General features: G+C 35.4%; 1 protein-coding gene across 1 annotated transcript; it reads left to right on the top strand.

Moving 5' to 3' along the window:
* Positions 1-772: 772 nt before the first annotated feature.
* Positions 773-11,071, top strand: LOC127421142 (homeobox protein MOX-2-like). Its single transcript, XM_051663937.1, has 3 exons — positions 773-1,580; positions 4,964-5,136; positions 9,239-11,071. Exons 1-3 carry the CDS (start codon positions 1,091-1,093, stop codon positions 9,458-9,460), a joined length of 885 nt encoding a protein of 294 aa, XP_051519897.1. The 5' UTR covers positions 773-1,090; the 3' UTR covers positions 9,461-11,071.
* The last annotated feature ends 3,057 nt before the right edge of the window (positions 11,072-14,128 follow it).

Raw genomic sequence — 14,128 nt, 5'->3', positions numbered from 1 at the left:
AAGCAAGTCCAGCATGTCATTTGAATTAGTTATAGACTTTGGTAGATGTATTTCAGGAAAGAGAATAGACTCTAAAAGCTATCAGTAACACATTTTTATTAGTTGTTGCTCAAATGTATTTAATGTAATGAAGAACAAAGACAGCTTTCATTTTTAACATTTTAAATGATTGACTTTTTTTAATCGATGCTGTCCTAAATAGCAGAAAATTATTTATTAATGCAAACAGAGTGTTTTCAATACAGCTGTTCAATATAATTTGCTGGGATATTATCCTCTTCACAGAGTAAATTCCAGGGCTTACAATATAATATTGACAATATATCTAATTTTGGGTCACCTTAGTTTACACATACTCTAGTAAACACACAGATAGATATGCAATTTGAGCAGCTATCACCCCAAAACTCTGCACCCCTTTCCTCATCCCAACCCCTATCATCCTGACCACACTCACACTTTGACTGCTTACGCAACTCATTTCTAAGAAAAAAGCATTGGTGGGGTCAGATCGCCCAGGTCCAAAATAACATACCCCCGTTTTTGTGAGCCCGGAACTACAGTACTTGGATGGCCTCAGATTTATTGTACCTCGTTTTTCTGGTGAAAGATCATATGTATGTGGTCAATGGCAACCCAACCTCCCTCTCATGTTACGCCCTATATATAACTTCCATTCCTCCAGCACCTCCGTTTAACACCCCCCCCCCTCCCTTTTTCCCTCTCCACTTCTCCAGAAGCACTGTATCCATTCTGGCCCAGACTACTCTGTCTTTCCCTCTCACAGTCTCTCTATTTCTCTCTCTCTCTCTCTCCTGTCTGTCACCCGAGCTTCCTCTCACAGGCTGTGTGTATTTACCCTCTCTCTCTCCACCTGGCAACGGGGCTGCATGCTCAGGATTACCGGAGGCCTTGCTTTTCATCAGCGCCCACTCTTTCTTCCTCCTGGACTACGGTAGCCACGGGTGCGAGGGCCTGTGGAAGAGTCTTGTGCTTTTGCATTTTTTGGTGTCCTTGGTTTCACGAGAGTTCCCACTCTCCAATTCTTTCTGAGAGATCTGGAGTTGCGTGGATCTGTAGACACTGAGAAATGGATCACTCTCTGTTCGGATGTCTGCGGAGCCCACATGCCCCAGCTCAAGCCCTACACCCGGCGTTCACCCAGTCTTCCCTGGCTTTACATGGCCGCTCAGACCACGTCTCCTATCCTGACCTCCCTGGACCCTCGCCGCCCTGCAGTTACCCAGGGGATGAAGGCAGCTTCGGAGGAGCTCATCACAGAATTCACCCCACTCCACAGCATCCACACCACTCACAACATCAACCCTCCTGGCACGTCCAGCAGATGCCCTTGATCGGTGGCGACCGCCATGGCCTTTGCCTGCCGCACCCTGAGGCCACTGTAGCAGAACTGTGCAGCTCAGGAGGAGCTGGTCCTCAGGGCCTGTGCACTGGTAACACAGCACAAGCTGGGAGTGACCCCTCTGGGGTGTCATGTGTACCAGGAGAATTTGGGAGAATGACAATGTCACCTGTTGAGCCAGAGCGACGGAATAGCAAAGGAAAGAGCGACAGTTCAGGTACGCAGTTTTCTTCATCTCATTCAGTTTGAAAATGTAGATCTGTAACTCTCTCACTGGAAGACAATCTTGAATAATTTAATTAGAAAATATATAGCATATTTATTTTTTATTTATTTTAAATATGTATACTTCTAGTGTGTGTTGTGATTATGTTATTTAATTACTCATCAGATTATTTAAGAACAGATTAGCCTATACCAAAGTCCTTTACTTTTGTTAGTAATATGCCATTTGATTTATAGATCATTTATTAATGAAAAGTCATCTGTCTTTGTAATCGTTGTTGTATTACAAGGACGGATAATTTAGTCTGTTTAGACTTTGCTTTAACTGGCTTTGAAATTTAAAGTGTAATATTAGTTTTTATTTTAGCACCATAGCTTGAGGCACACTGGTAAAAATATTTCATTTTGTTAATTTAGTCAAATAAATATTAAGAGAAAATATATCCATCAGATCATGTTTTATACAACTTTAGATGGAACAATTTATTTAGGTGTGTGTGTGTGTGTGTGTGTGTGTATGTGTATATATATATATATATATATATATATATATATATATATATATATATATATATATATATACACACACACATACACCCACACACACACACATTAATTCAAGATAAATATTTAAATTATTTATAATGATAAAATAAATTCTTTTAAATATTAAAACTGATTTAAACTATTCAAAAATATATATTTATATTAAATATATAAATCATTAAAAACTTTTAAATTAAAATTTATAGAATGAAAGAAATTTAAACAAAAATGTTGTTGTAGTAAATGAGATTTAGTTCTGTTCTTCAGTTCTACGATGATACAATACCACTCCAGTTAGATGTGACATGGGTCAAACTGATTGCAGAGAATAAATATAAAGAAGAGAAAGTGTCAATAGTTTTTACACATTTTATATTCAGATGTTAATTTACACACACACACACACACACACACACACACACACTTAGTTCTAATCAGTCCACGAACCGCCTAGAAAAGCATCCAACCTTTTACAAATAAATCAAACTGTGGAGAGGTTCTATAGACATAATCAAAAACAGCTTGATACTTCTTTACCTTTTCAGAGGGAATGCTTCAAAATTTTAAATGAATCAGAGTTTAATGAAATAAACAGGAAATGTGCCAAATAAGAATGCTGAATGAGATGTACACACCACAGTGGTGATTTAATGACAGGGCCTGGTGTTCTCTCATCAGTCTCAGAGGTGTAAGTCACTGTGGCATTTTCTCTTAAGGTCTTTAATAGCCCACAGGTGAAGCCTGCTGTTAAATGCTCACACTGCCCGCAGCTGTGCTTTTGATACCCCCAAACACATACACACCATTTATGACTGGGAAAAACAGTTAAAGCTGCAGCTGGACAACTTTATACAAAATGTGGTCCTTAAATTTCAAGAACAATAGATCATGTTACACCTGGCAATCTAAGCAGTGTGACATTGACCTACAGTCTTTAACAACAGAGCTATAGAACTTAGTTGTTTTCTACAAACACACAGAGTGTACTGAGATCTTGCCATCAATAAATGTTCATTGTCATCTTTAAAGAACTTTAAGTAAATATTTTCTTAGATTGAACACCCAAAAGACACTGATTTTTTGCCAGGTAAACAGTCTGATTTACCTTTGCTGTAGTTCAAATGAATTGCAAATTTAATTGACTGCAATTGGAGTATTTTTTGGTCTATTTAGTTATGTCATGCAGGGAGCCTAAATACATCTTTTGATCAAGTTGATTTTAATTAATGGCATGGTGGCAGACTGATGGATAGGCCCAATGCTAGTAGAAATTTCGTTAGGGCTTCTGTTGGCACTCAATGTGCCTTTATACCAAATCCAATTTCCTCCTTCACTCTGTTGGCAGTTATCAAAGTCAGTGTGGTTTTCATTTAGAGCCACATCACGTGTCTCGATGTTGCAATGATAGGCTGTACAGATTATAGATTATTCAGAAAAGTGACTTTGGATATAAAATATGAGCTTCAAGACTCATAATCTTGTGTACTATAAAAACCTTGGTTTCTAGAGCAGTCATATTTCCATGCCGCTTTCAAATTTGTCAAAAATTCAACATCTAAATCACACCGTTCCTAAATGGCAAGGCAAAAGAAATATATTGGAAACATATTTTCCTTTTTAAGATTTTCTCTCTCTCTCTTTTTTTTTTTTTTCTATAAGCAAATTGTAATGAATTGTAATGGATGTTCCCCGTCTGTTCACACCTATATTGGTGACCAATGTCTTTTATTGCACCGATCATCAAAACATTTGCATCAAATGCTCTAAAAAGTGTGAAATTTAGTAGAATACCAGCAAAGAAAAAAGGCTATTGGTGATAAAACAATTTTTTATTTAATTTTTTAAAACGCCCTATGTCTGTTATATTATAGATATCCTTATAAATGCAATCAAATGTAACTTGGGTAAAATATATAATAAGTGGAATAGATACTGTATATAATATAACCAGAAACTTAATTTTTGGTATACGTTTAAGTATCTTTGACAATCGTATTTCAAACTTGGCAAACTTCATGCAAACTCAACAAAATGAATATCCTATTAATTCTTTTCCTTTGAATCTGCACACACTGCAGACTGATAAATCCTTTCAGTTCCATTGTTGCTTTTGAAAAAGCAGTTTGGGCAGCACTGAACTAGGCTTTGGCAAAATTGTCTGTTTTGTACAATGTTGCTTTTTGTGATGACCTATTTTATGGAAAACTAATAAATGATGGGATTGGTGATTTTACTGCATACTCCCCTGCAAATGTACCAGATTTCTGCAGATTAATTTGACCTAGTAAAGACTTGTACAAGACTTGCCACAAGACTTTTTATATTGCTATAACTACAGTATAACATATTGTATAACAAGCTTCAACAAGTAGTTGCATACAGCTGCATTATTATTATTATTATTATTATTATTATTACTTTATTTATTTTTTTGGAGCAATCAGTACTATTCCTTGGGAAAGCTTTATATATTCTGTAAGCAGAGGAGTGTGTGGAAAATAGAAGGCAAATTGATTTGATTGTTGGAGAGTGTGAACGAAGCCCTGTTGATTCAGGCCAGATTTGAGTGCATAGTTTCTCTTGCCTGGCCCTTCTCCGCCTGCTAAAAACACCAGAGCCATATCACCATAATAAAGGGGGATTGGCAGTCCAAATTGTTCCGCTTTCATTTTTATTTTTGTTCGTTTATTTTATTTCTGGGCCCTGCAGTTTATCACATCATCTTATTTTCTCACCTCTTTTGCTTTCTGCTCAAGATAATTTTTTTCCTTTTTTCCCTTTTTTCTGAGCATTAACAGCAACTGGAAAGTGATCTGTTTTTCATTTCAGAATCCCAGGATGGGAGCTATAAGTCAGACGTGAGCAGTAAACCAAGGAAGGAGCGCACGGCATTCACCAAGGAACAGATTCGGGAACTGGAATCAGAGTTCGCTCACCACAACTATCTGACACGTCTTAGACGTTACGAAATCGCTGTCAACCTTGACCTCACAGAGAGACAAGTATGTCCAATGCTGAGCCTGTTTTCACATGTTACTATGAGACTTAACATTGACACTTCCATAAGTTTTGAATGTTTTTTTTTTTTTTTCTGTTTCTTGATGGGTAACATAAAATTGTTCCTTTGGAAATAGGCTGACTACTTAAAGTGTTAAAAACAAATTGATAGAAAGTAATAAGGGCATTGCTACACAGTAGTCATTCTAAACAAATTGAATAATGTGCCATCTTAATCACACAATATAAGTGTGAGCTATGTGAAAATATATGTTTCATAAAAAATTAGCGACCTTGTCCCTTTCCAAAGTACTGTAGATTTGGGATACTTAGGATTATGTGCATTTTAAATGGCCGTGAGTGTGAGTGCACTGATTTTTATTGCATTTATTATAGATCTCTCAGATATTTAAGTTTTTATTGCAAACAATGAGCCGAAAGCATCTGTCTTGACTACTGTCTTCTACTGAAATGATACAAGGGTAGTTGAAACATGAAATACCTTTGGGAGGTTGTCATGTCCTGCGATGTGACATGCTATACTAATCCATTTAAAGCTATTTCAAATAGCACTTATTCATTATTGCTAATTCCTTTATGATTATTCTGCATTCAGTTTTTATGACCTCATATTAAATGAGTCACAGAACCTAAAATATACATTTTAAATATTATACTGTATATTGTTATATATTCTTAAAAAGTTTAACCTATAGCTCACGTACATGTTATGCAAATATTTAAAAAGTTACACTAAATGGCATATATAACTATCTATAGTTATTTCAGATTAGACAATGATGATGTAGACTGCTGCTTCATTAAACCTTTCAAACAGAGCAGGAAAATCCTTCCTTTATATCTCTGTTTTAATACACATGCTGGCTGTGATACATTGTTCAAAGTGGCCTATACAGATCTCACACACCCATTACTGAGAATTGCATTCCAGCTACATTGTCTTCACCTACAAAGAAGCCCTATTGTATAGCAACTCACCTAGGATTTGCATCTTTCTGTTTCAATCCCCTTTTCCCTCCCTACTCCTACACAAAATTGCTTTCTATCCAGTGACTCTCAGCACAGATCCAATAAATCTGTGGACGTGGGTTGAAGTCAGATCTTAAACAGCAACAGCCCTGATGTATCGGTCATTTTTTTTTTTTTTATTAATCTTAAATGCAACTATTTATGAGAATCCATGTACACTACCTTTTAAAAGTTTGAACACACCTACTCAATCTTCATAATTATTTTCCAAATTTAGAATAGAAGTAAAATCATCAAAACTCTGAAATAACACAAATAGAAACAGGGGAATTATGTAGTGACAAAAGAAAAACAGATATACAAAGATATGCTTTTCCCAAGCTAAACAGCATTGACGGAGTTACCATATGCCACATATTCACATGTTACCTGCTTTTCCCTCACTATTTGGTCCAATTCATTTTAATTAAAATTTTTGTTTGAGTAGAAATAAATAGTAGTAAATTGGTAACACTTTACAATAAGGTTCCATTTGTTAACATTGGTTAACAACATTATTTATCATTAACCAACAATGAAAAATACTTTTAAAGCATTTATTAATGTTGGTTAATGTTAATTTCAACATATACTAATACATTTTTTTAATCAAAAGTTGTATATGTAACATTAGTTAAAGCACTATGACCTAACATGAACTAACAATGAACAATTGTATTTTTATTCACAAACATTAACAAAGATTACTAAATGCTGTATCATGTAACCTAATGCATAAACTAATTTTAGCAAATAGAACCTTATTGTACAGTGTTAACCAATAATTTTTTAGTTGTAAATTAATATGTTTGCACAATTTATATTTGTGTACAAAACTAATTTCAATCATTTAATCACAAGCCTTTTGTTTAAGAGAAGCACAAATTCAGTCATGCATGTCCAAACTTATAAAAATGAAATAATTTTTAGTTACCACAGTCCCCCAAAAATGTACCACATTTCCATGAAACCTTTATTGTATTATTACTCCAATGAGTTTGGACAAAGTTCTCAGTTCCAACATGTCACCTGACTAAAGTGTTTGTCATGTAAGGTAGTCTGCATACTCATTTCAGTACTCACTCTAAAATACCTGCGCTGTGCTTCCTAAAATATCCATCTCAACCTAAAATAGCCCCCCTGTCAAGCCTGCCTAGGTGGGGGGAGTCTGCTGCCACGTGGTCCAGATCCGATCAACCCGTTTTAGGCAGCGGCATGATTATCACTGTGGAGACGCAAATACAGAGCAAAATGTCGAGTCAGGAATTGGAGATAGGAACGTGGCCCGACGGGCAGCCAGGAGTTTTGCATCAGCACATAACTGACCAGGTGGAAATAGCCTGGAGAGCCAATGCAAGTTCCCAACAGAATAGTCATACACACAAATAATGGACACAAGTGCAGAGATCCACTCTGACTTTGAGGAAGTTTAAAGATTAAAAGCAGATATGAAGGACCATTTCGCTCTTGCCCGCAAAGCACATGAAATGAGGTGTTTTGCTTGGTTTATGTACGTGGTGTGCATATGTGGGACTGTGTGCTGTGTTGGCTGAAGTTTGTTAAAGAAAGCTGTAAATCTGTCTCTCATCCAATCTGATACACGTGCACATATACACACAGTATGCAGGGTGTTCTGATCCAGAGGGCATAATGGTGGTTTTAGAGTGGGGGTCTACGTGCCAAAACAACTCTTTCTGGAAAGTGCCATAACACACACCATAACACACGTTCCCGCAAAGTGGCATTGAGTTTCCCTGATGCAGATCTTGGACACCTGCATTGCTAGGAGACAAAAAAAGTCCTATAAACATTGTGTGTAGTTGATTATTGTATGCAATTGATAACTTTGCCAAAATGTAGTCTCCTAATGAGCAAACAACTCTTATTTCCTTTGGTTGATATATCGGGTATCATTTTTAAAAGTAATATGCTTTACTATACTTACTACAATACTGTACTATTCTGATATTATACTTATGCAACTATACTTTCAGTGAAATGGCTTGATGAACACAGTTTTCTTTCCTATATTAATGTATTTGTTAATGAAACAGGAAGCTTGGCCAGGATATATCAAAGGGTTTGTTGCCTTAAGTAGCTTTTTCTACTTGATCTAACCCTTAAAACTGATTTTACTGTTATAGCTAAAAGGTTGATTTAGTGATATTCTAACAATATAATTAACTAACTAACTAACTAAAAAAAAAAAAAAAAAGTTAATTTACTGTAGATGGTATAATTTTTTTTTTTAGGTTAATAATTTTTTGTTAATCCATTTAATCCCACCCATTATATTTGGGACAAAAATTTAGTTTGAAATTTGAAGGGTCTAAAAAGATATACTGATATATTGTACACAGAGTTGTCAACTATTATACAATATATTATTATTATATTATCACGTGCAATTGAAGCAAGTAAAACCTGTCATAACACACATACAACTAACATATTTGATATGTATAATGTTTAAAGGGTCTATTATTTGTTTATTGATAAGATTGCTCTGGCTCATACAAATCATGCTCACAGGACAAGTAAACATGTAAGTGGTCACAACTGTGATCAATGGGAAAACACAGATCCTTATTTTTTAATAGGTAACTGATTGACTCCCAGTATAAAATTGCAGAATTCAAAGTATTGTTATAAAGTAAAAGTAAAAATAAATATTAATTTAGTCTTGGGTTATCATTTCCTTTTCACAACAATTGCCTGTTAGTGAAAAATATAATATTGTGCTACTTTATTTTTTGCATTTTTCTATTGGGCCAAAGAGTAAAATACATCTGCCCACTTAGCTTGGGAAAAATTGGGATTAAATGTTTAAGGGATTTTTTTTTTTTTTTTTTTTTTTTTTGGAGGGACTCTCTCATTTTAGAGAGCATTTTGTTGGATAAAAATATGCCCAAGATTGCAAGATGAGGCATTAATATTTTTGGTTTGATATTTTTAAACACATATAATTTATACTGTAAAAGGTAATTTTGTTCAGTTATAGAAGTACATTGGACAACTTCAAAGGAGGCATACACTAAAAGCCACAAAAATCTTTAGGAATATTTCTCTTTTGCACAGGTAAAAGTGTGGTTCCAGAATAGAAGGATGAAGTGGAAACGAGTGAAGGGAGGACAGCAGGGGGCCGCTGCACGGGAAAAAGAACTGGTGAACGTAAAGAAAGGAACTCTCTTGCCCTCTGAGTTCTCCCCAATGGTGGGACTACACCATCCAGTTGGTTCTCCCAGCAATGAGGATGACAGTCATGACAGTGACCAGAGCTCGGAGCATGCACATTTATGATGATCGGAATCCAGCGGAATCCATCGAACCTGCCAATTTCATCAGGAAGCAACTTTGTTGGTCCTCTAAAGGCCATTAACAACATATCCTGGGCTCTGTTTTGTTATTTCATTCTGAGTGGTTTTGGATTTGTTCTTGGTCTGTGTAACAGATGCTCAGAGGGTTACAAACCAAAGCTCAGACCCAATGGTACCTAATTTTGAGGATTAGTTTAAATGTAAGCCAAAGGGGTTTAAAGGTGGCCACACTTTACAATATGTAAAAAACAGGTGGGCGAAAAGTATACATTTTCACTCACGTGCAACTTTAATTTTGAGACTTGTAAATAAATGTATGATCGAATGTTGTAAACATTCCACATGAGTGCCTTGGAGGGAATTTTTGCACTGTTTTAATTCTTGCCCTTACGGATCGCTACTGTATTTACACAGATTTTGATAACAACATTGCTGAACCTGTCTACATAAGGTGTGGCAGCACAGAATATATTTTATTCTCATCCTTTTATAAAGAAACAAAGGACCCCATTAATTACAAATTGCATCCCAATTGTTGTTTAAAGGAATATTCTGGGTTCAATACAAGTTAAGCTCAGTCGACAGCATTTGTGGCATAATTCTGATTACCACAAAATAATATTTCGACTCATCCCTTCACTTTAATAAAATAAAATATCTCGGTTACAGTGAGGCTCTTACAATGGAACTGAATGGGGCCACTCCGAAAACATTAAAATATTCACTATTTCAAAAGTATAGCCACAAGACGTAAACAAAATGTGTGTTAACATGATTTTAGAGTGATAAAATCACTGAACCTTTTCTATGTAAAGTCATATTTAGTTTTACAACTACGTTGCCATGACGATGGAACACTATACACCATGTTATCCTGGTCATTTAGAAGTCCACAGCAAAAATGACGAACTTTACAGCTCAAATAACACTCAAGTTTTAACAGAAGAATATATTGTTTAAGTATTAAGTGCTTTTATATAACTATAAGCTTCACATTTCTGATTTTAAACCCTCTGAAAATTCCCTTCCATTGCATGTGCCTCACTGTAACCTCAAATTGTTTTTTTTAAGTCAAAATAATTTTTTTCTGGGTAATCAACATTATGCCACAAATGCTGCTGACTGAGCTTAACCCAGAATATCTCTTTAATATATTGGATTGAAACACTCAGACTGATTTGAGTAGTTTGTATATGTTTTATTCAGCATGTTGTGTACTTGATCTGCACATACTTTTGGGTTGTCAGTGAAATGAGCTGAAATTGATATATGCAATCTTTTGAAAAACATTTTAATTTAAAAGAATGACAGAATATTGCAGGGGGAAAATATTACTGATATAATTTCATTTGCCTTGTTTTGGGCTTGTGTATCTATGGACTGCAAAAAATAGTTCCATCATCACTAAAAGAGTTTATAGTAATAAAATCTGCCTATACATCTGTTTATATGTAATTACTCAGGTATTATATTGTAATACCATAGTAATTACAAAATGATTGCATATTTACGAACATAACACTTCAGTGATATTTTCTGATCATTTCAGCCCTTGTAAATTAATAAATGTTAACTTTTAAATAAATCGCTTAATAAATTCTACGAAAAGAATATTTTTCACAAAAAGCACTGTTAAAACTCATTAGAAAGCCCCTTTTAATGGAAATATTACAAAACACTAAAGAGGATTATATGATGTAAATGTTATGGAAAGCCATGTTGAAAACTAATATTATGGTTTGGCATGTCTGCGAAGACCACGTGAGTGAGCATTCTAATTTCAGGAGTGGCACTTTATCGAGTCGGCCAACTTTTCAAACGTCTTTGCTCATATGAGAGCAGCTGGTGATTCAATAGCAGCAGAAGTTTGGACTTATTTGATTTGTGGCTTCGTCATTCCCCCTGACACACAGGCAAAACCCAGGCTAAGTGGATTTGTTTTCAGTTGTGGTCAAAGCCAGCTATGCATTTTCCCTCTGTGGAAAAAGTTTTTAATTAGCCGTCCGATTTAGATGTTTGTGTATGATATACTGTGATCAAAGTGAGACGAAGAATGATCCTCTTGGGGAAACAATTCGTGGCTTTAAGAAATGAATGGGAAATATATTTATGACCCCACAAACCCTGCCAAACACCCAGCTGCACTGATCATAGCCATGTCTAAACAATGCATGATGAATATGGCCTGTCAGAGGCAGTCCCAAACAAACAAATCAATAAAAAACATGAGCAAATAAACACAAATCAAGGCAAACATGACTTAGGTATGAAAAAGACACAGCAGATCACAAACATAGTAGAGCATAGATACAAACAGGTAAAGAGCCAAGCCTTTTTTAATGGTTGGCTTTCTTTTTTACCATAGAAGTAGACATTTCAAACAAAAACTTTCATACTATTTTAGTTGATGTGAAGAGGATCTTGATTCAGAAAGAGTTTTAATTCTTGAACGTGACCGACAGATGTTACCCAGGACGATTGTCTTAAAGCAATAAGCTTCAGGCACAGAGGGGGGAATTCAATAAGAATGAATTGTGCCAGCATGTTTATTGTTTTGGCACCCGGTTCACTTTAAATGATTTATGCAAATCAGGTAACAGCGCAAACATGCACTGCCATTTTGTGCAGAACGTAATTTGAACAGCACAATTCTTGATTTTGTGAGTCGGATCTAAGGACCGTGATCAACAGAAAATGTACATAAATATCTCATTTTAAAGACATTCTGTTTACCAACTGTGCATTAATTTTGGCATGCAAATGTCACTCATTTTTGTACATAAAGCTCAATCTACAGAGTAATAAGACTAATTCACATGGAAAGCAGACATGTTTGACTATGAATTGACAATTGAACAAAGACTTAATTTAATTTATGCTCTGTTTCAGCAAATTTTCAGCACATTTAGCCTCTGGTTGATTGTGGGTGGTTTAAGATGCAGGTTTTTGGGGGGCCTGGGTAGCTCAGCAAGTAAAGACACTGACTACCACACCTGGAGTTGCAAAGTTGAATCCAGGGCATGCTGAGTGGCTCCAGTCAGGCTTTCTAAGCAACCAATTGGCCTGGTTGCTAGAGTGGGTAGAGTCATGTTGTGGTTCTCGTTCTCGGTGGGGCGAGTTGTGTGTGGATGCTGCGGAGAATAGCGTGAAGCCTCCACACGCTCAACAAGCCACGTGATAAGATGCGTGGATTGACGGTCACAGACGCAGGGCAACTGAGACTCATCCTCCGCCACCTGGATTGAGACAAGTCACTATGCCACTACGAGGACTTAGAGCGCATTGGGAATTGGGCATTCCAAATTGGGGAGAGAAAAAAAAGAAAAAAAAAAGATGCAGGTTTTTGCACTGAAATACCACAAGCATAAGTGTCGCAAATGTTTAGTACCTTTGTCCCAGAGTTTTATTTGCACAAAGTGCAAAATTCTTCATATTGTGTTTAAGTAGCTGTATATTGTTCTCCTGAGCATATAGAAAATTCTCCAAATACAGCCAGTGCGTGCAATGCAAGAGGAAGATAAAAAAATTAAAAAAATAAATTAAAAAAAAACATGGTTGTTTTAAAATACCTCTGGCCCACGTTACTTTTTGATCTTGAATGAACCTTCTACCTTGACCCCACAGGGAACAACTTTCCTTTAGCAGGAAGGGTAATGTTGTCCTTTCTCCATGCCATGCCAAGAACAACATGGCCAACTGAAGAGTTTTCCACACGGGGTCTGAGTGTCTGCTCAGCCTCCTTCCAAAAAATTATTTAGGGTAATTTTCAGCACAACTGTAGGTGTTAATAGATGATGTTCACTAAGGTACGATACCCTAAATATGATGTGACTGTTGTTATTTTCCTTTCCTTTTCTGATGGCTGATGGCTTTCATTGAAGACAATGGGAATGTTTACACAGGTAATGAAACCTTTTTTTTATAGAGACTCAAACTCTCTGTGTCAGTGACAGACATGTCTAGAGAGTATAATGACTATGGATATGCCTGCACTGAATTTGTCATTTTCTGCAAATGGTTTGGGTCAAGGCAAGGTCATAATGCATCTGGGACGCATAAAAAAAATAAAAATAAAAAAAAAGCCATATGTGAAAAGTCTTCAACTGTTACATATTTATTTAAATAATTGCAAACAACTTGGAATTAAGGTCCCATAAAATGCCCACAATCTTTTGTATGTACCATTTTAATTACAATCTTACAAAACAAAACAAAAAAACACCAAAGTAAATTCTATGTACACTTCCTGTCAAACGTTTGGACAGACCTACACTCATTGTTTAATAATCCTATTTCACTGATTAAGTCATCTAAACTATGAAATAACACAAATGGAAGGGAATTCTGTATTGAATAAGATAAACGTTTTTTTATTTTTATTTTATTTATTTTTTACAATATTTATTAATCTTTATGTTATTTAATAAAAATACAATTGTTCATTGTTAGTTCATGTTAGTTTATAGTGAATTAACTAACGTTAACAAATTTTGATTTAAAAAATCTATAAGTACACTATCGTTCAAAAGTTTAGGGTCACTTACTCATTCTTTATTATTATTATTATTTATTTTATTTTTATTTTTTCACATTTAGAATAATAGTAAAGTCATTAAAACTATGGAATAACATAATTGGAACTATGGGAATT

Source organism: Myxocyprinus asiaticus, chromosome 30 (assembly GCF_019703515.2).
Source record: "Myxocyprinus asiaticus isolate MX2 ecotype Aquarium Trade chromosome 30, UBuf_Myxa_2, whole genome shotgun sequence".
Taxonomy (NCBI): Eukaryota; Metazoa; Chordata; class Actinopteri; order Cypriniformes; family Catostomidae; genus Myxocyprinus; species Myxocyprinus asiaticus.
Note: the sequence above shows the minus strand (reverse complement) of the source record. Positions and strands in the feature narration are given on the sequence as shown.